Below are 25272 nucleotides of genomic sequence, written 5' to 3'. Positions count from 1 at the left end.
GTGCTTGTACACTGGCAGCCAGCCTAGTCAGCCCCACACCCCGCCCAGCCCCACTAGGCTGTAGGTAGGACATCCCCGACAGAGAGGCCTGGAAGAGCTCTGGCTTATGTCCAACCTCCCGCTGGTCTCCACTCTCACAGGAGAGAAGAGTTCCGGGCAGGAGCTGCTGGAACTACACCGCTGACTGAAGAGGCCAATTGCTACAAACGCACAATGAGGACACGTGTGGGAGATCTAACAGGCCCGGTATGGCCAAAACCGGACCGCATGGTTTCACAAACCGGGCTGTCGCGGGAGCCCAGCTGCACCCAGCTGCTGCTGCTGGTGCTGCTCTTCAAGACCCAGGCTTTAAAGAGCCTGTGAGCTCAGAGACAGGTTGAATTCTCAATCTGCCTCCCTCACCCTCCAGCCCTGCCAACACTAAAAGGACAGGAAAGAGGATTCCCTTCACTTTGCAGACAAGAAACTCTACAAAATGCCCACCAGATGTGTCACCAATGTTCTTTTATCATCCAACTATTACATAATTTATTATTTATTTAATATTATCATTTGGATTTACCTTCCATATCACGTTAACTGCCCATTCCTCAGTCTTAAATCTACGGCAGAGGCACTTGACAGAAAAGCTCTGGGTGGCACAGGACAAGTATTTAACCACCAGCAGGATCTGTGGCATTTCGATCTCAGTAGCGCACTTTCTACATTCAAGACCAAAAAATTTGGTCGGAGGTCAAAACAAGACGCCGACCTTTGGGAAATGAAATCTCTATATAAAGCACCTTACTTCTCATGTAGCACACTTCGTAGAAGAAAATGAAGCAGAGCTTTTTTTTTTCCGAGAGCAAGAAGTGACTTTATTTAAGCCTCATGTGCCAGACAGACTGTCTAGAATTTTGACAGTAGTTGATGGGGACAGTGCAGATCTGTACACATGGAAAGTGAACATGCAAATGATTTAGATACTACTTTCATTTGTGCTGTACCTAACAAAACCAAAGCAATGCTTTCTGTAATCCTGTGCAGGGTTCACTGAGCTGATGCTCTCCTGTAGTCATGGCTTCTGACTTTTAGTTTTTAAATAGAGAACCATAACTCTCTATTTCTAACAAGACAAGCCACAGAAAGTTGTTCAGTTTTAAGTGTGTCTTAAAGACTGCAGCCCCCGTGCAGGAGCTACCAATGTCAACAGACAGAATAAACAGAGGACTTTGTGTTGTTACTCACAGAATAAATAATGTTAATGGTATGAATAAATGTTGAACTAGGCATGAATAATAAACATTCTTACAGGTACAAAATAAGCTAGTATTCAAAAAATTCTAATTTACTAATAAGGGGAGGAGTGAGTTCGCACATGTAACAGTAAACACATATTTTAAATGTGTAACTGAAAGAAGAATGCACTTAGGTATGAATATAAGGATTTAGGATTTGTACAATTATTTATTATATCAAGAATAAGGTGGAGCCAATTTTGAAATGGAGCAAAAAGCTTAGAGAAATCGTTCTGCAACGCTTCAATGGTGAAGCTGAAGAAGAAAGAATTCTCTTTCAGAGAACAATGAGAAACGGGTTTGTGATATAACGACGGGCCCGCTAACTAATCCTCCACCTTCAACCATTCAAAATTGCTGCACTTCTCAAGAAATATGGGGCGACTTTCATTCTGATGCAAATGCCTTGATGAATCTTTTCCTTTGTGTCCTTTTTTAGTGGTGTACATACGATACTCTGGGAGAGAATTGCAAAACCTTTCAGTCTACGGACAGAGGAAAAAAGAGAAGGACGTTCTTATAATTCTTATAAAACTGCACAAGAACAAATAGACATAATTATGTATTACACTTGAAGTCTTTTTGAATAGCCTAAATCGATAGATTGTACATACAGTACAAAGCGTCATGATCTCAAAAAATGATGAACTAGTTACGAGATAATATAACTTTTCTAGTCCTTTTTAAAATTACATTAGAATCCATAAACCTCCAGCATCTCGGCCGCACAATACCATTCGCAGCGCAAGTCACCTTTTGTATTACATCTACTGTATGCTCTTATTTAACATTTTGAAACGTTCGTGCCATTTAACTGAAACGTAAAACAGTCCGCAGCTGAATCGATACCATGACGTGCAGAAAAAAAAAGACTAAACGATTTCAATCGCGATGCCTATGTCGAAATTCAGCACAGAAGAGAAAAGTCAAGTCACTTAACAGTCCAGCGTGCCACAGAGCGCCGTGTTGTAAACAGGTAACCCCTGTCACACAGAAGCTCAACAACCGCACCGCTACACACAGCACTGCCGCCACAACCGAGGGCCCGGTATGGTCAAGCATCCGCCGTTCAGCTTAAATTTAGAGCCTTTATTCAGAGCTTCACTGTGTGCTCATTGCTGGGTCATTACTGAAGCATTACTGAAACCGTCCAGCCGGCCGTGTTCACTTACTGCTTTACTCTTACGGGAGCGCAGTACTGTGACTTCACAAGCAATAAGAGCACCTAAGATGTATAAGCGATCACTGAGAGCTCAAGTATGGTGAGAGCTGGAGTTCAGCCCCCTGGCGATAGGGTGAGCGAGCTGGGACCCTCATACAGAGTGAGGAGTTACCAAGGAGTAGCGGCGAAGGAGGAAATGGGGTGGAGGAGGGATACGTGAGATGACTGCGCAAAGAGAGGTATTCTTATGCTATTCATAGACAAGGAAAGGTCACTGAAAGTTAGTGTATCGGAAATTTCTTATGAACAATGTTTATAGGTTCACTTAAGTTCTCTAGGATGCTTAAGTGGCACACAGAAGAGCGTGTTGCAGCTTCTTTGCGACATTATGCACCGCCGCAAAAGTATTTTTAATATTTCAACGTATACAATCTTTTGAACTGTGTGAAGGTTTTGTATAAATTCATCTTAGGTCCAATAACCAACGAGCCAAACCATTTTTTTTACATAGTATAACTTGAGCTAATACGAAAATGTAGAGGTTTAACAATTTTAAAGAAAAAAAAATAAAGTAAAAAGCAGCTCTAAATAAGGAAAGGAGTGGGAAACAATACCAACCACGGTCACAACCGTTTCGAAACAATAGTACACACAAATCTATGAGGTAAATCACATATTTTCAATAGTACTATACTGAAACAATATATTCGGCTCCCATAAAATATCAATGATTCTGAAACAAGTAAAAATATTTGCACTACATTACCCTATTTTAGATCAGCAAAGGGGTTTGTGTTTTGGTTTGAAATTTACATCTGTGTAGCTCCATACCCCTTCAACTGCCATAGTAACTCTCACACTTGAGGTGAGTTTGGAAGGGCTCTTTTCAAAATACTGCCAAGACGATACTAAAACTGGTCACCGTTTCCCTGCTGAATGTTTGGCAAGGAGACACACTGGGACTGGAATGGCTGTTTTAGTGGGGGGGGGAGTCGAGAGTGACCAGGGGCGTATCCGCACGTTGCCCTGGTAACGGGGGACGCGGACAGGTAGGCTCAAGTTAATGGGCTCCCCAGACTCCCTGCGAAACTCTCCGTCCCGCAGTGTTTTCCTCAGAGTTCAGCACTTTGTTTCTGGATTGGCCTCTTTGTGCTGGTAAAAGGCCTTAAAATGCCCAGTGGGTTTGAGTCTCCACAGAGGTTTCCTCATGCCACAGTATGAATCCGGGTCAGAACACGACTGGACACAAAGATACGAACTTCATGTTTTGGTGAAAGTAAGATCAGATGAGAAGCCCAGACAGAAGCACGGGATGGGCACGGAGCCCAGTGGGCCGCGCCTGGCCTCCGTGTCTGCTTACCTGCCCAGGATCTTGCTGACACAGCCGTGGCTGACCCTCAGCTGGCGGGAGATGTCGCAGGGCCGCACCCCCTGGTGCGCCAGCTCCACGATGCGTTGGCGCACCACGTCCGGCAGTGGGCGCCCGTTCACAAACACCCCCCCTAGCTGATTGACTCCGCCGTGTCCTGCAATGACAAGGCCAGGGAGAAACGCAGTGAGCCCCGGCAGCAGGCCTGATGTCTGGCCTCAGCGCGGTGAGCAAGAGCGCTGTCAGCTCCCGCCATGCGCCAGGCCAGGCTGAATACACTCACTGCGTCTGAGAGGCGCAATCACTGCCATTTGCCACATCAGGCTCACCAGATCAGCCCTAGTAAACGGCTTCAGATGGAACACCACAGCAAAGCACACACTCTGCCCCCCATTCACAACTCTTCCGTTGCCAATTAACGTGGCTGAGCCTTCGTTGTGCATGCTGATTTCAAGTGCAAAGCTCTGCTGGAGGTGACCCTCCAGGTGGGTCTGATGCTCCCTTTTCTCCCCACTCCTTCAGGGGGAAAAGAAAAAGCAGGCCACGTCCCCGAAAACACAGGTTTTGCTCAGATTTTAGTTCGACGTACCGCTGCTCTTTAGATTGTGAGTCTTCCGTCATCATTACAGTCAGAAAGATGGGCTGAGACATTCATTTAAACGGTGCGTTCGTGCAGCCCACAGGGATGAGAGCCACCAGGGCAAAAAAAGAGTTAGGAAAGTGCCGAATAAGTTATCTTAATATGGAAAAAAAAAAAGCATTTCACCAAGCTCAAATATGCTTTTTTCGTCATTTTTACAGATTTGCTCAGCACCTCGCAAATTTCCTTGGACCAATTATTCAAACCTTCTTTTTCATTGCAGACTCTTAAAGGGATAGATAAAGAAGAATCAGTCGGTATATTAATTATATATAACATATAAATGATCAGGGATAAAGAGCTGATAAAGCTCCTAAAGAGCTCATGACACGGCTGTATGTATATTACCAGAGAGCATATTTAAGAAAAGTGTTTTATTGTAATCCCATATTCTGTTAACAAGCGAACAAGATGAAATTGCCAAGCTTGTCACTGGTGAGGAAAGAGTTCAAGCTAGTGTGAAGTTGAACCTGTGAACCTGTGAAGTTAAAAAAAACAGAAGACATAAAGTGTCAATAAATGTAATGTGCCTGAAATAAATATTTGGTACTACTTTAAAACCTTTAACTTTGATAAGAAAATCTTTGAATGCGTTTCCCACACTTCCACAATCTCACTTTATCATTAAGGTAATCATAGTGAATGCCCGGCTAGAAATTCTATCATAGGATGTTTAAATTGTAATGAAACACAGCTGAGAACGGAAGAATCATAAATTTCTCATTTATAAGCCACCTCAACATAAAGTGCATCAGAGCACATATAGTGTCCCATAGTATCTACTGTAACTTGCCATAAACCTATCTCCTGTATTATTTCAGGTTTCCCATTAATACAAGCATGTGATTGACCAGCCAAAGAAGTGCTTGTCATCGTGTCTATCTGTCTACACCTACATATGTGAACTGAGAGACAGCTATATATACAAACATACTGAATAAATGTGATGCAGATGCACAGTTGAGCGCTAAAGACAAGGAAGAGACACCTATCACCCCTAGAACTGTCAAGTCTTTTACTTACAGGGAGAAGACAGTAAGAAAAACAAGTATTCATAAAGGCAAAGGGCAAAGTCAACATCCGTACCTGTCAAATAATGGGTTCTTTATGCATAGCATACAAGCTAATACAGGTTTATCATTATAAATGATAAGATCGTCATTAACTAGAATATTTTGCGTAGATACTACTACAAATTGACCAATTTACAGTTTCAAAAAGATAAGGATCTGTTCTGTACTGTAGGTGGAGTTAGGTGTTTTTATCTATATGGCTCTGAATGCGATTTTTTCAATATTTTGACATAATAGAAAAGCAACTAAAACCAAAGTCCTTGTTCATTATTTTATATTGCCTGTGCTGAGGCAGTTGCTTTTAAAAAGTAATGTATTTCCATGCTAACTATGCATATACAGTAGTTCACTAATCCCGTACACACAGATCACAGTTCTGTACCTCAAGTCGTCCTAAGATTATTTCCACTCAACTTGTTGTTAGTTTTAAAAAGGAATCCTCTACACAAATAATTTGTATTGCAATGAATAACCTTTTAAAATATTTTCTCCAACTGCCTTTAACTGTAAATATATTATAGTTCATATACAGTACCCACATAAACATGTAAATACAGAATATAGGCTTGTGTATTGAACCAGCTAACCCAAATCCAGGATCTTTGACATCTGGAACATTTAAATTAAACACCGAGGAAATGTCGGCTGTGATTTCTTTGACATATCTTTTGGAGCCTGTCTTGAACATTCAGAATAAAATGGTCAAGACTGATCTCACAGAATCTTGTTCTCTGTTTACACAACACATAAAATCACATCTATGTTGATGACTTTCTGGTAAATATACAGGTCACAGTATTTTACAGGCTCTAAATTGTGACAGGGATAGAAAAGCTGATATTTACCCACAATGTAAACCAGTGCTGATCATAAGTTTTAGAGGCTACCAATAACCAAGGCTATCCTGGTTCTCCAGAAAACCCTAACAAAAACATCAGTGGCTCTTATTCAGATGTACTAAACTGATTCTATTAGAAATGAAAACAACTTACAGGACAAACAAATAAGAGAGCTTCCCCAAGAACAGGATATTCCCCCATGCTTATCTATCCCACATCCACTCAGTAGACGTCTACTGTTTTATAGTATTCTAAAGTGGTAGAGATGATGATTTCTGGGGAAATGTCTTGTGTTGTACAGCCCTATATACTGAGCACTAGCGAGGCAAACAACTCGGATGACTGCCCCTAGTGGCGAATCTCGTGTAGTTCCCATTCTACAACTTCTTTCCTATCTGTTATGTTCAACACGATGCCCTTAATACATAATGTTTAACAAAAAGCAGCTGGAAAATGGGTATGGGAGATAAACCTTGCATGAGGGGCATGAAAGTAACACCGATGGTAACATATTGTCGTATGAGAAAAAAAGGCCAGAAATATACAGTAAAGGCTTTTTGACCATGAGCCACCTAGTTCATAAGGAAAAAAGAGACAGAGAAGGGGGTGTGGGAAGAAAGAGGGTCATTTAAGTCTGGGAACACATTTTTCTTAAGGACAAAAATAAATACTTTTGGCAGCAAATCTAGGACTATGCTAAAGGAGATACATTCAATCGCAAGGCTATGGCCTTATGGTCTTATTTACTTCTGTGACCTTTCTTTTTGGTTTCTCTTTAGGAGAGTGCAAGCAACAACAAAAACTACTGGTTTTGGGGATTGAAAGGAGTCTGGGATTTCCTCGAAGCCGTCTCTGTTTTCTTTGCAAAACAAGATACTTCTGAAGGTAAAAAAAGAAACCATCAGCATCGATTTAAAAAAACAATAAATGAAAGCAGACACCCACTGACCTCACAGGTTATCAGCCTCCCAAATTAACCCTCCGCCTCAGACCTCAGACTTTTTTTTACACCTGCAGCCTTCCCTCAAACTTCAACACACTCTGAGCCAGCAGACCCTGTCTGCAGGCAGGCTATCTTCTCTTTGTTGGGCTGTAGTTTCACAGCAGAGGAGAAAGACACTCATCTGCGTGTGCTTAATGCCATATCTATGAACACAAATACATTTTATTATGTTCAGACAAAACAGTCCCGATTAGACATCGTAAAAATGAACTGCCAATGCTACAGCTCCAGAAAGAAACGATGAACACGGACACAGGAAAAAAAGTTAATCCAGTTATTTTGAGATATTAACATATTGATTGCTTCCTTAAAAAACAGGGGGGAAAGTGTAATCTTAGCTTTGGGGTTAATGGTTTTTAAACACAGCCTGGCAGCCCTAGGGATTTTCAGCAGAATCTCTCTGATTTTCCTATCTCCAAATATACCTTCTATCTGTGGTTCACATTTTGTATTTGCTTTAGGAAAAAAATCATTTTATCATCAGAATGCCCCCTTTTTAGCTGGCGATAGAAAGCCTAGCCTATATTATCCCATATTTACTTAATTTGTAAAAGAAATGTAAAGGTTTTTGAAGATGTGCACTTTTTTCATCTTCATCGTTTCAGTCTGGGGAAAAAAAAAGGCTTCTTTCAATGGAGCAGTAGCTCGCAAAGATAGTTTCTCCTAATGCGCCAGTCACCGTACAGAGGGGAAAAAGCATTTTGAAATAATCCAACGTCCAATTATATTACCAAGGGAAAGAAAAATAACAATGCATCTACTCGCCGATAGTCATAAAGATAGCTGATCAATCCCGCGAAGCCCATAAAACTACTCTCCTTGACATTTTTTGCCAAATGAAGTATATCTAATCAATAAGGAAAGGTTGCATTTTCTAAGCCAAAGCTTTTCCAATGATCTGAATCATCACACTTCTAGAAACACTGTTGACAGATCCTGACACAATAAGAAACTCATGTGAAGAATATGATATTGTGTTTCATCCTTGAATTCCTGTTTATGGATTAAAAGAAATCTGTATATAGAAATCCACAAACTTGAGAAAAGTGCTCTTCCCCATACTTCAGCTCTACATCATCTTCCTTTGTATAGCACATGTACCATCAAAAATGTGTATCTTCAATCTCCACATTACAAGTCCATCATTTTTACACACAAATTAATACAATTCCCTAATACTGGTATTACCTCATTTGTAGGACAAATTTCACCTAAATGTGCTGTTGCTGAATTTCTGTTGCTTTGTAAAAGACTTCGAAATGGAGAAATCGGAAATGTACAGCACTTATATACAGCAATGATATGATATGTGCAGTTTCAAATTCAAGTTTGATTTTATATTGCTAATTTCAGTCATCGTTTGTTGCTGTTGATGTTTGGTTTTTCATTAAATCAATTAAAACATGGCACGGGGGGTTTTGCTTTGTAGATTACAGATTTTGATTACAGATTACAGCTATCATCGCCATGAAAAAGGAATACCACTAGGTCTTACTTGACCCTGTCTCCAGAAGGCAAAAGTGTATTATGACAGTTTTGATTAGTCCTACACAAGCAGTCTTGCTGTGTATGTACACCTTCACACCTATAAAGAGAACTGAAGCTGACTTAAAATCAGGTACAGTATGTAGGTAAATCAGACCTTAACTTTAGAAATTCTGACATTTCAGCCACATAATAATAGCTGTGCTTCTTTGGCAGGATTATCAATGCGTATTTGCTGTTAATGTACACAAATGTGCTTATTTCCTCTGCACTACTTCAGTCTATTTTCAAAACCAGCGAGTGTGTGGAAAGTGAATTTGTCAGGAAAGTTGCACAGGTAGTAAGGCCTCTGTTTATTTGCCTTCTTGCTACAAGCTCTCAATTAATATGTGTTAAGCATTTGTTTGAAGCACTAGTACTCTTGATAGTTTCTACATCCATGATGGAGGACTAAATCCTCCAAACACTTCAGCTTTTGTTTTTATTTCCATGTAAAATAATTTTATTTATCACAAGCACTACATTTCCTCACCCGCTGTCACAGTGTATAATATTTGAAAACAAATATACAAATGTACATACTGCATAAGTAAGTGTAAACATGTTTTACACACACATTTCCTGTAGATACTGTAGATTTGTGAGTTGCAGTTTCAGAGATCTTTTGGTTTCTTGGTCTATTGCTTTTAATTTCAATATGGATCTGAAACAACACAGTATTTGCCGCATTTATGTGTACTAGAGAAAGGTTTTAAGAAATCCCACTGAAGAATCTTTGAGGAAATTTTGGTTTGAATTGATATATATATATATTACAGTTTCAACCCAAGGTGTGGTGTGTTGCTGGATATGTATATGAGATCCATACACTCATGGAGGCCGAACAAAAAATATTAAATGTAATGTAAATGTGAAGACGTCTTATCAGACCCTTATACTAGTCCACTAACTATTGACAGTGTAGCCTCTTCTTTTAATTTTCCATACCATTGCCTTTGCTTGCGTACATAAGTCGAGGCCTTAATTACGGGTTTGTGTAGGCGGTAAAATAACTTACTATTAAATTATTTTAAAGCTGATTGTGATAAAGTGAGTCTAATGAATACCAACGGTTATTAAGCTAATAGCATTTGATAATTGCGTAATTGCTGACTCTACTTAACATCCATGCCATCGGATCGTGAACGATTAAAGCAAACAGCTCACGCAGGCGATAGCAGATAGTTTCCATAAGCTATTTACAGATACATGTACTTATACGGTCCTCGCCATACAACCAGCGGAATAGCGGAGCTTTTGACAAGAAGAAACTTGTTTAAGGTTTAAGGATGTCGCCGAGTAATGTGTTAAGCGTCACCCGATGCAAGTACACGGTATGCAAGTCTTGAACACGCAGATCACTATGTCGGCAGTGCTTGAGCAGGATTGTGCTCGATTGAGGACTGCGAGCTACTTTTCCAAGCGCGGTGCCTTTGAGTTATTTGGATACTCATTGGAAAATAAAGACGATACAATTTCACTCAAATCCAAATTACAAAAAGGTCTCATCTTCTGTCCATAAAGTGATCGTGTTGGCTTTACGTACGTCTTCGTGGAGGAAGTTTTACGGCTGATATTTGTTAATGTATCTAAAGACTGGCTTCCTTATCAATAAGTAGAATATAAAACATCGCTAAGTAACAAAGGCGATATTTATTACCTAATCAAAAAGGCTCCTTCTAAAGAAGGCGACGAAGGCGAAACGCTTGGTCCCCTCTTTCTACTGTTCAGAGTGGAATTAATCTGTACTTGTTTCTTTATAACCCGCCAACTTGACACAGCTCGCCTCCTCATCCTGTACAATTTTAAAGTATTCCTTGCATTGAATATATAAACGCCACAGACCACAGCCTGGTCCAATCGATTTTCTTACGAACGAAATTCATGAATACACTAGATAAAGATTACGTATGTGTCACACATGATGGACTGTGGTTATAAAATACAGTGACTGCGTTTTAAACTGCAACATGTCTTTTTTTCCAAAACAAATCTCAATGGGAGAAATGATTAAAACACAATTGCACAACTTCGGTTATTTAAAAATGTATGTTATTAAGAAATGTTAAAAGTAACATAGAGTGGGTTGTTTACTTATCCAAATTATTTTTAAAATGTGAAGTCATTATTGTTGATAATACGGCTAATACGGATAATTATTAAAATGACACAAATAATTATTAATTTTAAGTTTCAGTTGTATAATTAATAATCGTCTACAAGACAAATGTAATTTGGAATACACTTTCACCGAACGACAGTTTACAAATTGAATTATTCAACGGTTACGGGTTTTTTTTTAAGTATAAGTCAAAGGTAGTCTAACCATTTTTATTAGTTATTGCCAGGTTTTATGTAGTTCTACTGGCTCAAGTTTGTACTTTAGTGCTTTTTTAGACGTGAGGAATGTACAAAACGATTCCGTGGATTTGTAAGTTAAATTTCATCAAACTCCTTTTTGTTGTAATTACAGTATGGTTAATAAGACAGAAAAACGGGAAATTCGCACTGGAAAATCACACAAAATATTAAATGTATATAAGGTGGGCTACGCTGAGGTAAAATTAAAATGTCCTATGAAAAGACAAAGTGAGAATTTGTTCATTGACGATAAACTGAGAATGGTTCTTGTCGGTTTGACTGCAAGTGCCCAAATCGCTGGCCCAAAACCAATAATAACAGCCATGCTTATAACAAATAACAAGACAACATTGTACAAAGAAAAACAACCAAGGCTTCAGAATCTGAATGGTGTTTTTACTATACTAGACCAAACGCTAGAAAAGAAAACATTTAACTGTTTCCTGGTGGTGCTTTTGGTGTTTGTAACTATGTGCTTTCTGCGCCTTTAAGACAAAGCAGCGCAGTGATGATATTTCGAAACATTATGTACTAAGAACAGAACAGTAGTCCCCATCTGTTTTGGAGTGCAGGTTCCACAGTGCTTGCCAGACCACCACAATTCCCACGACTTCACAGGTAAACATTAAAGTAGAAATCGACTAAAGCGCTTGGGAAAATGACTTCTCCTTATTAAAGGGCCAGTGGGTTAAAAACCGAAGAAAGGTCAGAAATGTTGCATTTGTTTAGTCCTGACTGTTCCACTGGCTTACATTGATAACTTATAAGATCAGTCAAACGGCACTAAAAAGACACATATATGACAAATGTAAAACTTTGTTTCACATCGACGTGATTTTCATGTGTTCATAAACGAAATGTTCTCCTTTTAGTAAATACTGTAATTGACGCTGAGCATTTAAACAATATTTCCTCCATGTACAAAAATAAAATAATTCAGAGATCATATAACAATACTACATTGAAAGCGAGAGCACCAAGAACTACAGTATGAGCATCTAATTCTGGGTTCTTATATCATAAATATATGTTATACCTTACACAACATGTTTACAACATGACACCTTTTAAACTGATTGTTTAAGCAAGATTGCAGACTAGTTGTTTTTAATCTTTAATTAACCCGAAATCTTTATTTTACTTGCTTCACTAAAATCTGAAACAGTAATAGTCTATAAATTACGAGACATAAATGATAGATGTTATTCTGATGGATTGCACAAGCAAACAATTATTTTAAATGTCTTCGACCTTTTCTTTAAAATTGAAGTTATTCGGTATAATACAGCAAGTACGCTCTATTTCTGTAATTCACAGGGTCTGAAATTCCTCCTGTACAGCTAAAGATGCATTTGCATACATCATCATTGAATTAAATGCGTGCAATACAAAAATAACCAACCCAAAACAGAACTATTAATTTCACCTCTTATTTAAGAATAAATCCTTAATTTTAATAGTAAGAGAGTAACTCGAATAATTTGTTACTAATGGTTGTTGATCTTTTCTTATCCGTGTACGTCGCTTTTATTTTTCTTGATTTGTTTTAAGCCTTTGAGTTCCTACTTTTGTTCTAAAATCTGTTTCCTTGGAGGTTCATATATTGTAACCTGTGTGTTATGACTTTAAATCGGCGCTTTGATATTTGAAAAGGCTGAACTTAAAAGGAAATGTGATTAGTTCTAGCTTTTTGAAATCTGTATGTCTAATCCAGCGTTTAACTCACCGTGAGAGGAGATGTCATTTCACATAACACCGTGTGAATGGACAAATCTTCTCAAACTCTCTCAAGCACATCAAATCTCGGGAAACACATTTTACACGCAAACAGTGTTAACTAAAAACCCTGTGCTGTAAAGAGTGTGATTTTGTGTAGCTCACTGGCATTAACAGAACATGTATGTACGCTGACAGTAGTGCAATTGCAAGAGTATGTGTGCATAGTTTTTGTTTTATACATATAAAATTTTACAGCCAGCTATTTTCAGAAATATCCGAACATTTGCTTCAACTGACAGGCCTCTTAATAATTCTTTGGCATTTACCGTTTTCAGGATTAGGAGATTCCTAATGTGCAAATTACACCGCAAACCTTGTCTCAAATCAAGAACTCGCGTACTTACGTGAACAAAACACAATTAGATTGATTGCTGTCTTTTACTTTAATGATAAAAGTAGAAATGGCTAGGGTTAATACAATATAATTCTGCCTAACAATCGATAAAGCATGATGAATGCCAATTAGAAAAGGCTGTTACCGCACACAATTTGTTTTTAGTACATAAGATACGTTTAATATCTCATTAAGATACGTGCTCGTGCATACATATATATACAGCATAAATGTAAGATTGCGGAGCTGGTTGCGTGTCAGGAAATGTTAACCTTGCACCCTGTTTGTTACAAACGAGGTCAAGTTCATTGTTGCTTTGTTGTACTCGCTGGCTCACTGATGGTGCCCAGAGCTTCCGAGGAAGGCAAGCTCCTGTCACAAACCAGCACACTTTAAATACATTTGAACTTGGAGCTGGAGACGCGAGAAAACTATTCCGAATTCCCCTTGAAAGAAGAAGCAACCTACTTACTATGCATTGCTGCAAACGGGTCGTGCTTACAGTGTATTTCCATCGGAGAAGTCTTTTGCTTGGATAGCAACCCTTAAGATGCGATATAAACTCCTTCCCGCAACCTTCTTGTAGAGATTTTTTTACTCTCCGAGTGCCTTGTACAAAAATGAGACTGAGAAACGGGAGGAAAGAGAGGAAAGACAGGAGGCAAGAAAAAAAAGGGGAACGCAGACAAGCTTCTCGTTTCCTGTGGGTCACTTAAGGTCCCAAACCAGTGAAATTATTTCAAACTTGCCTTTGGTATTCAGACTTAAGTTTAAAAAAAAAAAAATCAGGCTACCAAGAATGCATACAACAAAAATGGTGAAATCTGAAAAACGAACAATTTAAAAGTATCATCGCAGTGACAGCGATATTCTTTGATTTAAAAGGCGCTTTTCTGTACAGAACCGACCCGAAATTGTCTGTGGTCGTGTGGACTATTGTCCGAATGTGGCCGTTAGAAACGGTGGAAATTCCATAGACAAGTTTAATAATGGACCGGCCGATTGATTGATTGATTGATTGATTGATTGATTGATCTATCGATTGACAACTTGTAGTGACACCTTAAATAAAAGTGCAAATCTCACAACTAGACTAGCGATCCTACTCTCCTTGTGAGCTCAGTTGTAGCCCGTCTGCCTGCTTGGCCGTGCTCAGATCCGTCGACCTGCAAATAGTGAATGGAGGAGCCGAACAATCACGATCAGTCTTTTAAAAGCAAACTGAAAACTACTCCTGTCGAGCTTTCGTTGTTAACCATCATAGGACAGCCATTTCCATGTTAATGTTTATTAAAGCCAGAATTAACAATCCGTTTAATGTGTAGAAAAGCTGAGAAATATATCCCGATATGTTCTTATTCGGTGATATGAAAAGTCTCCTTTCAGTCTTTTTTTTAAAAGTATTCAAGCTCCATTACGCATATTGTTTCCACAAAAGCATTGAATGGTTCAAGCAAGTGAATATTAGACTTAGAGAAGTCAACAAAAATAAATATCAGATGATATTTTTTAAAAATCCAAGCTGGGGCATCCCCTTATTTCGTAGATTGATTTCCAGTCCACCAAAAAAAAAAACACGGGTTAAGTTTCATCAGCTTTACAGTTTCCTAAAATGAAAATATTCCACAGAAAAGAGAGCATGCAGCTCAGTTCTTCAGGAATGCTCCACGGCAGCCTTGGGGAGACCGGAAAAATGCGAGATTTATTGTTCTTCATGTAAAAAAAAAAATAGCTGATTCCCGCGATGAAAAACAAGCGCAAGGAGTTGGTATCTGGTTGTGCCTTCGGGCTATGCCACATCCATAGTGCAGAAAGGCAGTTTCAGAACCCGTTCTCATGTGGACAGCGCCTTAGGCTCAGCCTCGAAACCAAGGATTCCGCCTCGAACAACCTGTCAATTACAGCTGGAACGCCAATCAGAAAGAGGCGCTTTCCAGCTGCAGCCAATGGGCTGCAAGCTGTGCTCCGCTGAGGCGGGGTCGCAGCGGATTGGTGAGCGTCGCCCTGGTGGGCGAGGCTTAGTTGCCTGAATCGCCCATTGACAAATGGAACGTTTCAGGAGAGCACCGTGGTTGGAGTAAATTATCACATTTTTTAATTTCGATTGTCAAAGCGAAAATCTAGGATGGCAGCCTTCCGTTAATGCTTCATTCATTACGTGCATACATTAAAGTGTTCATTAAAAGCATATTATTAAATATGAAGTCAATTCATTATGAATTAAAGCAAACGAGAGGGTGTTTAAAAAGAAGTGTAACTGCCTTTTGAGTGTGACGATCTGTTATAATAGACCATTAAATGTGAAAAAAGAAATAACCGTCGATGAAAATATTATACAGGAAGAAAAGGCGATCGAAGAAGCTGGGCATATCGTTTGTTTCCTACTGATTATTGTTACGATTTAGCACTTCAAATAGTGATACCTCAACAGCAGGCAGCTGCCGCCACGATGATGATAATAATACAGGAGGGAAATTAAAAGGTGGAAGAATTAATTAACATTATCACATTATCCCCGGGAAACCACCCAACGTGTTGAAAAATATTTAAATTTAAAGCCATTTTTAAGTCTAATACAATCTAAAAGCCATTGGAATGTCTCTCATATTCTCCGTTTTAAACACACATACACAGAGGAGCTCCTGGAAAGACAAGACAACTGTTTAGTGCATTTCATGTTTAAGAAAGAGAGAATATTGGGTCTGCTGTTTGGTGTAAGCTACTTCAAAATCCAGATTTTGTATTTGGTCATTTAAGATCTTTGTCCAAAAATGGTACAAAAATGTGCAACTTAAGGGTGATGCAGACTATATCAAAATGACAGTCGCTCATTATTTTAGGATTAATTACGACTTCATGCAAAGATCAGACTATGTTGGTTTTTCTGAATGAGTCAAGTCTAAAGGCTCTACTAAAGGCCAACACGATGTTGTGCAAATGTGGAAGATGTGTTTCGCGAAGGAGCAGTAGACTGCTCTAATGATTATTGCACACAAAAAAACAAAATAGAAATCTGTCTGTGTTCTGAATTTTTTGCAGATAAGCTTTTAGCGTTTTAATATCTTGGTTATCGACGCTGGAATGCAATAGGCAAAACGATCAATTAGAAACGAAACAATTAACACATGGTTTAACATTTAAATTTCCACTTTGAAATGTTTTAAGACATTTTTTAAAATGTGGGCTATAATTATTCATATATACTGAAGTATAATGCTGAAATGTGTGTTTTTTTCTTCACTTTTATCATAGAAGCGTACATTTCGCACTGTTCCGCACTGCCACACTCTTTAAAGAGGTTCAAAAGTGACGCTTCGATATTTTTAATTTCGCTTTAAATAAGCAATAGTCTTCTGTGAGCACATACGTACGGTCCATTTCGGGGTCTGAAATATTTCTTTGACTAGGTTTCAGAGCTCCGTCAGAAAAGCAATTGTTCGAAGCCGTCTTGTGAACATTGTCAAAGCCCTAACTGCGCAACTGAAATAGGTTTCGTTAACAGTACTGCTGCGACAACTATCAAGCCGTCCAAAAAAAAAATAACGTTTTGGATGTTACTACAGAAAGTATAAGAAAAGGCAGCTATAGGGATATCCTGATGTGAAGTGTCCTCAAATTTCAAACAAAGGACAGAAATGTTGCATGTAAACACTGCAATGATGATACTTAAAAGTTGATCGATATAGAAAGCATTTAGTTTATTCATTATATTTCCTCCTTTTACAGTTTAAACATTTTTTGTTCTTCCGGGCGACTCTTAGCTATCTTCTGTCTAGTGTTCCTCTTCCACCGATCACCAGAGGTGCTGTATAGCCCTCATGTATAAATTTTCAAACAAAGACACCACTAGGGGGCGTCAACAGCAATCATCCACCCAGGGACCGAAAAACCATCATTCTTTTTATTGCGAGAGTAGTATTTATGGAGTAGGGTTCATATATTTCTGTATTTTTTATTTTAAAATGCGTGTACCCTACCTTATTTCATTGCCACTTTCGGGTTTTTTTTTTGTTAAAAGAACTCTTAGGTAAAGTTTCACACATCGTTTAAATATAGACGTGATTTTAAAATCGTAAAACGAATCTGCCTTTACCGCTTTCGAATTAAAGTGAAATTGAACCTCAGCTCAACTCAAGACTTCCAGAGTTTGAAAACTAATCACAATAATTCGGGACCACTGATACACTGAAATTTGCTCTCCTTCCGTTGTTTATGTATTGTAATTATAAAGAGAAAACGGTCACAAAATCCCTTCCATCAGAAGATCACAGTTTGTTATTAGTAGTGCCGGCAACAACGCGCACTATTAACAGAAAACCAACACTGCACTTTTTTGTCTCTGAAAGGATTTAAGACTAGTAGCCATTTTTAGACATACTTGACAGGCACGTGTACAAGGGTACGAAAGTCTTCTTATTAATAGTAGTACTATTGGCATTAGCATTAGTAAAGCTGTAGTGGTATTATCGTACCAGTAGCAGCATTTTAGGAGTGATAGTACTGTGATTTACATTCCTTCACAGCACGCTTTCATGAAAAAGGCGCACAGGGCAAGAGCAAGAGAAAATATGGTTTCCATAGACATGCGAATTTGCCAATTCAATATTATTTATTTAGTTGTAAATACAGGAATCAATTCCCTTTCAGAAATTATATGGTTCCGTTCTCTCATAATCTCATATTTACAGCACACACGCGTTTGATACTTGTAAAAATGTTACATTGTTGTAGGAGGGGAATTAATGAGATACTAAAGCATTTTAAGCTTAAAACTTTCAGAATTCATTTAGATTTTCGGCGGGTATGGGATCTCTCAATTAACCAAAACCATAATGTAAGGGCTACAATCTCTGAAGCCGATTCCGGAGTTCTGGCCTTCTCTGTTTTTTTTTTCAAAGCGCGAGTTATAATTTCGATACCTCAATAATTTTAGAGACGTTTAAAGAAAACCAATTCTATTCGGTTAGCCTTCGAATTGTGGTTAGGGCCCTGAAAAATTATTAACGCATGTAAACACTTCGGCAAGTTTTTATTACACGCCCACTGACTGTAAACATAATGAGAAACGCATATCTCTTTAGCTGAAATTATTTTTTTAAATACCTAAAAAAATATCTCCCCCGACTTGGAGACGAGGCTTGGAAACCAAGCCCGACGTTTGAAGATAAAAATATAAAAAGTATTTGACTTCCATTGGCTAAATGAAAAGCAAGTCTAATATACTGATGGCCCATGTAGCTCTTTTGGTGTGTGCAAAAGCACTGCAACACTTTAATAATATTACACATTGTATGTAATTCAGATTGTATTTTCATTCATATTTATATATTTCATGCCCAAAATGCATAGAGTGTAATAATAATATTTTTATTGTTATTTTTATTATTATTATTATTTTATTATTATTGTTGTTGTTGTTGTTGTTGTGGTTGTTGCTTCTGCTGTTGTTGTACTTGACTACACAGCTTTGCTTTCACGCCTTTGCTACTTTGACCCCAGTAGAAGGAGTGGAAAATGTAATCATGCACGTCTTGGAAAATCTCTAATGACTGTAAAACACTGGCGCTGAGAGTGTGGATCCCACGTGTGTTGTACAATAGAGTGTCTGACAGTGAGATCAGAGCTCAGAGTAAACAATTCTATACATTATTTCACGGGTCACGGAAAGGAAAGGCATCGCCTTCAGTGCATTGGCCTAAATTCAATACCCTGGCAGGCACCGAGAAGCTCATGTCTATCAGAACCACGTCTGTGATGGTACAGAACCCAGAACCAGCATAAGTCTACAGACCGCCTGACGTCGGTTTGGGATTTTTCCTCCAGTTTTTTTTATTCCTGAGACCTGAGACATAAGCAACTTCGGAATGTTCAATTTGCATCCTGCAATTTGAGAGCGTACTGGCAGTGCTTCGTTTGGTTTCAGTGGGATAGACTGGTGTGATGTCAGTTTACTGGAACAGGAAAGACAGAGTTTAAGACAGAATAAACACAGAGTGATTTTGATAACATTTAGACGTAAAAAATGTATTTCAGAGGATTAGAGCTATTTTAATTTGGTCCGGGATTCCAGTTTTCACGGCGGTAGATATTTTTTCGATATGCGAACTCCGACGTTAGATCTTGATTAATTGCGTGTTTATACTGCTCTCACATTTTTCGCTAAACCCAGGAGTCAAAACCATTGTAACGGAAAGTGTGGCGTGCACGATAGGCCTGTATTCAGGTGAATATGTTAATTTCTAATATTAAAATATGTCATAAAGTAACCGTTTCATACAGCTAAGCCTAAGTGTTAACAGTTTTCAGTGTGAAACTTGAAAATTGCCGTAAAGACCTTTTCCCATACAATAGTGCATCTAACCCAGGTTTAGGAATCAGGAATGTAGATTCCTTAATAAAACAAAATGCTTAAAATATGTCGAGTGTAAATAAATACAGTAGTAAATCGTAATATATTCATGCGCATGCTTTGGCATACAAGCGCGTTGTTTTACTATATACAAACGAAAAGACGTTTTCAAAATCAGATCTATACCGCGTTCACATCCCACAACTCAATGGCGCGTAATAATGTCCTTTTAATTACAAGCCTGGGTGTTTCGAATCACCACGACCTATTCAGCTGTAAAACCTTTTAAAAATACCTGTTGATTGAGCTCCGTAAGGACTAGATACCAACCTAAATCTGAAGGGGAAAAGAATTACCTATAAGAAGGGAAATAGAGATATGGAGATAGGCTACAGCTCATTTCTGAACAAAAATTGCTTGTTTTAAAGACCCTGAAAAAGGAGAGCGTTCAATGCAAATACTCAGGCCTTACATACAGAAGAACAACATCCAAATGAATATCTGCTGTCTGGCTTCACAACTATCATGCTAGTTATATCCAGATAAATAAAGAGCCAAAAAAGACATATTTTCTGATAATCTGTAATTTAATTGATTTACAATTTAAGGCTGGGGGAAAAGGCACCTTCAAACATCCCCCAGATACCTTTTTTCATATGATTGTAATAATGATTGAAGATCCTGTTATTAGAGAAAAAGTCCTCCTACGTTTAACCATCCAGGCTAAGGCTTAAAATATATTAAAAGGAAATCTAAAATCATTCTTTCCCCATGGAAGTACCCAAAAACGAGGAAAGGCAAATATGAAAATGCTTTTTTTTTAATGAAGCCGTAACACGATTTGCATTGTATCAGTAAAAATACCTCCTCCAAAACTGACGTTTGACTATGATTTTTGTGGATTTGATGCTGTAAATTTAATTGATTGTGTAAACTAGCCAAGACTGGAATCCTGACCTTTGCAGTAAACTCTTCCAGAGCCCCAAGACCAGATGTATTAGACGGACGTCGTTTTAATAAGCACTCCCGAATCACAATGCCAGACCGTTCAATTTTAGCCTAGGATTTTTTAAATAGCTTATTTTACACTTCGTACTTCAGTCATTTCAAAAACGGTTGTACATCCTGATGTACTGTAACCATGTTTAATTCGTTGAAAAGTCACCGCACGTGACCCTCATGAAAACAAATACATAAATAAAAATGAGTGCACTCGATATCGTAGCCCTGGGTTTCAGTATATGAACAGCAGCCTCGCCATTCGCCATTTAACCGTAACAACAACAATTAGAATTAGGATAACAGCATGTATTAGGAAAACATATCCTTCGTGTTTCCTTTTTCCTTGCTACATTTCCCGTCGAGCGCCGGAAACTGTCCATCGATTGCTCAGCCCTTCACACGATTTAACTAATAACGAGCATCGATTTTTCTTGAATTAACAAGGTTGAGACGTCCAAGGTCAGTACACTTTATCACGCGAAAATTAACTGAAAATTAAGTGCCACGGCAAAATATAGACTGCATCTGTCTACAGCTTTCCTTTACCCCCAACACAACCATTCCGACGTCTGGCATCATCTCAAACTGTACCTTTGAGGCGCTGTTCGAGATTCGAGGACGATCAGTACTCAACGTAAAATAAAAGACAGCAAAACAGTACGACACAACGCAGAAAAAGACTCGATACAACCCAATAAATAGGAACGGCTCGCGATGTCTGAGTTTTCCCATGGTGTGTTCTGTATAAGATCTGAAAGAATTCGTGATCCTTGTATCAACCCTGAACATTTAAAGTCTTCGAGGGAACATAAAATTACGTGCAAAAGAAGTAAAGAGGTTTCTTGGCAAAACAAAAAGAAATCTCCGAAGGGCCCCAGACACATTCAGTAGAGCTTCTCACTGTGCCCTCAAAATACCCCCCGACCCCCCTGCCAACGACATGTTTCCAAACCAAAAACTATATCTCTGTAACTGTGCACACTGTGCAAAACTTTTATTTGTTTTAAATAGGGGCAAATACTAATTCTTTCTTGCCTACACCTCGAAGCACGCCTTTTTTAAATAAAATCTGCGTACTTCGGTCACATTTCTTAAGACAATGTATTGCTTCAAACGGCAGAATGTTTAAGAAGCATCTTAAATGTAGCCTCTACCGTAGCCTGTAGCCCAAACCACAGAGGCCAACCAATCCAACCATTGTCTGTCCAAATTCGATCATCAATGGCCTGTGTAAACAAGAGAATGTAAAGTTCACCATTTAAAAAAAAATGTGGCATCGCCTCTTCAACTTCACGACTACTTTTTTTTAGTCGCTCACTTCTATCAGTAAATGCTTACTGGTGAGCATCTTACACACCCTGTAGACAACCTGCTCCTTTTCTTACCTGATCGTCCACTCCTGTGCGATTGCTGTTTTTTGTCGAATTCCATCCTGAAGTGCGGGGCTGGCAAACAGGAAAATATTGGCGAAAAAAAGTTTCCAGGCTTTTTTTTTTTTTTGAACGGTGGCTTTGGATAGTTGCGGGGTTGGAATAATTCGACTCTTCCGCTCCCTGTCGCGCTTTTGCGGCTGTTCACTGAGCTGAAACTAAACGTTTTAGGTGGAAAAAATGCCTCCGAAGGAAGCGTGAAATGATTAAGGAACTAAAGAGCTTCTCGCAATGTGAGATCATGTCCTGTTCTCTAGAACATCACAAGGTGTCCCTAGACACAGTCAAAATCCCCAAAGTCTGACATCTGTTACCGAATCATACTTTAGTTAACTTTTTCTTTCTTTGAGGCTTATTTTCATCTCCTTTTTTTTCGACCGAGATTTGACTGGGCAAAAATGTAAGCCTGCCTAAAAGGGGACATTTGTAAGAAAACGACACAATCACGTCTGAATCAGGTCACAGCGCAGGGTCTGAAAGTTACGAGTTGATACAGAAAGATTAGTCTACTGTAAAGAAGTGGCGTCCGTGTTTGTTGGTTTTCGTTTGCAATGAGCGCAGTACAACGTACATTTTTAGACATGAGCGTAATTTAGATTGATTTTTTAAGAAGAAAAACTGACTTAACCTTTCGGGCAAACACAACTAATTTTACTACGATTTAGTATCAGAAAATGAATGTTGAAACATTTTTAAAAATACAGTGTTATAGAGAATCTAAAGTTTAATATTTGTCGTTTTTGTTATACATTTAATATTTGATAGGGAAGCCAATTAAAAAAATACCATTATTATTTGAAAAGGGAAATGCCAAATGTCAATTCATATGAACTGAAGACCCTAGTGATCTCGCAGACGATAAGATCTAAAATAAAATAAAAAAAACCGGGATGGATTAATTTCTAACCAGAAGATGATGATTCTAAAAGTCTTCATCAAAGCGCCGACTACAAAGAAAGGTAAATTGTGTTTGAAAGGGACAACAAATGATAGCTTCGTTCGATTTTGGCTTATTGCTCTTTGTTCACACGAAATACGATACTTCTGCTAAAAGGCCCTGTATACATGGGACATTTTAAGTGTCACAAATATTCAATTTGACACAGTAGAAATATCGAAATAGTGATTTAAATAGGACAGCTTGGTTTTATTCTAGGTAAAAACAATCCACATCGATGTCGTTAGGTAAGCTATTAATTCGCATCTATCATTAACACGAGTGACAGGGGGAAGGCGAGGCGCATTACTTTGCCAATATGACAGAATCCAATATAAAAAATATAGGAAGAAAGTGTATGCATTTATAAATTCATTTAACTGAAAGAGGCGCATTTAAAAAAAAAAAATCATAGCCGAAGCAGCTCACCTCCCTTACTTGCTCTAGTTTTCAAACTGTAAGTCTGCGCATATCCTGATCTGAAAGTAACTTCAGCCTTTTGAAAGTGTCCTGTTTTTTTTTTTGGCGTGTCTCTCAGCGCAAGAATGAGGCTACAAAAATAAGAAGGGCGCCGTGGTTTGCAACGGGGGGTTCAAACAAGAACAGGCAATCCACGACAACAATATAAAAACATAAATGAGTATCGTCAGGTCGGATGAAAATAATTATGAAGCAGACTTACGTTCTACACTTCAAGCCCAAGTGAACCCTATAGAATGACGGGTGAAGAAAGGTTAAGATCTCGAACAAAACCGCCTTGTGTTTTAAGTGTCTTCACACACTTTCAAATGCTTTCAAATGAAAGCAGACTGCTTAAAATCTCTGACATAAAAAGGATTTAATATATAAAGTTAATTAAAATCACTAACCTCGGTCTAATTGGAACGTTTCTCAGAAAAGAATGCATTGTGTTTTCTTTCATATTCTACAAAACTATGTTTAGAAAACTGGCATAGAATTGTTTAATAAAACGGCTTTTCTGTTCTTGCATTCAGTTTAAAAGGAAGTGTAGGCGCTTTAATTACAACCAATACTTTGTCAAATTCATTTTTTCGTGGAAATCGGGCGATAAAAATTCAAACATTAAACAAGTTGATGGTTCTATAACTAGAAAAATACTATTCAGACTTTTTAGATGTGCTTATTTGTGCAATTCTTATGACAAATTGCCTGCGTCACCATGGAATGGTAAATCTGTTGGCTTTTTTGCCCCCAAATCTTCATCATTAAACACTGATCATATGAAGCCCATAAGTTTCCTACCAATAGGGCATAGTATCATTACAGAAGGGCTCAAAACAGATTGATGTCAGGATTTCGCGAAAGCAGGTGTCTCCCTCGAATATTGGTCATTTTAAATACATTAAAATTCTAGTGGCCCTTATCGGTACTCAAACACCTCTTTTTGAAAGTTTGATGTTGTGCTAAATTTTCACAGCTCCACCTCGCTGGAAGACTCCACGGAGACGGTGGCCTGCATCTTCCCCAGTTCGAAAACTTTCAGGTGGACCTGAGGTGCATATGAACTGATAGTGCACAATATTAAGACGTGTCCACGGTGCCTAGATCAATAAGGGCATAAACAAGCACATTCGCAGAAAAAAGGGGGGAGGGAGAGGTAGGGATGGAGTGAGAGAAAGAAATGTGTTTTATGTGGTTTATGTGTTTATGTGGTTTCGGGTGGCGGATAATTCTGGACGATAAAGCAGTAACAACACCCCACGATTTAAGCAATATGAAAAAGAGCCGGAGACTTCTTTATTGTTATTCGAGGCATATATTTGAGTATTTGACGTAATGCCTGTTATGCCCTAATTAGCGCCATTGGTACTGTAGATTATAAGAGTGAACATTACCGCCTGTAGACAACAGAGCATTAGAAGCAGTTTGCTTCTCAATTATTTTTATTTGGATTTTTTCCGCTTATCTTAAGTTTTACAGTTTACAGACCCATTGGGTAGACAGTTTAATTCGCTTTTTCCAGGTTGGTTGGACAGCAAGTCCGTGGCTAAGACCTGCTTGACCTTTGCAGCGTTCAGTACAGCCAATAGAATTCACCTGAGAAAAAAATCTGAAGGGCTAACAGACCGTTTTAACATTGAAACCAATGTAGGCATTTCAGCTTGTTAAATTCAGTTTTTGTACTTTATTGGATAAGTCGTAAAATGATACTGGAATGATTGACGATTTTCC

General features: G+C 38.5%; 1 protein-coding gene across 5 annotated transcripts in view; it reads right to left on the bottom strand.

The window, feature by feature from the left end:
• pax5 (paired box 5) overlaps nt 1-22746 on the bottom strand; it is a 101232-nt gene extending 78486 nt beyond the window's left edge. For 2 of the 5 annotated variants that reach the window (XM_088624403.1, XM_088624425.1), the window contains exons 1-2: nt 13834-15149; nt 3800-3965 (exon numbers count right to left, since the gene is read on the bottom strand). In XM_088624403.1, coding sequence (XP_088480529.1) covers nt 3800-3965; nt 13834-13876 — 209 coding nt within the window. In that variant the 5' untranslated portion in view covers nt 13877-15149. Of the gene's footprint in view, nt 1-3799; nt 3966-13833; nt 15150-22097 lie in introns of those variants that run through there. The other 3 variants (XM_088624419.1, XM_088624394.1, XM_088624412.1) reach the window with 3 other exon arrangements.
• Nucleotides 22747-25272: the final 2526 nt, after the last annotated feature.

Source organism: Lepisosteus platostomus, chromosome 1 (genome assembly GCF_059453375.1).
Source record: "Lepisosteus platostomus isolate fLepPlt1 chromosome 1, fLepPlt1.hap1, whole genome shotgun sequence".
Taxonomy (NCBI): Eukaryota; Metazoa; Chordata; class Actinopteri; order Semionotiformes; family Lepisosteidae; genus Lepisosteus; species Lepisosteus platostomus.
Note: the sequence above shows the minus strand (reverse complement) of the source record. Positions and strands in the feature narration are given on the sequence as shown.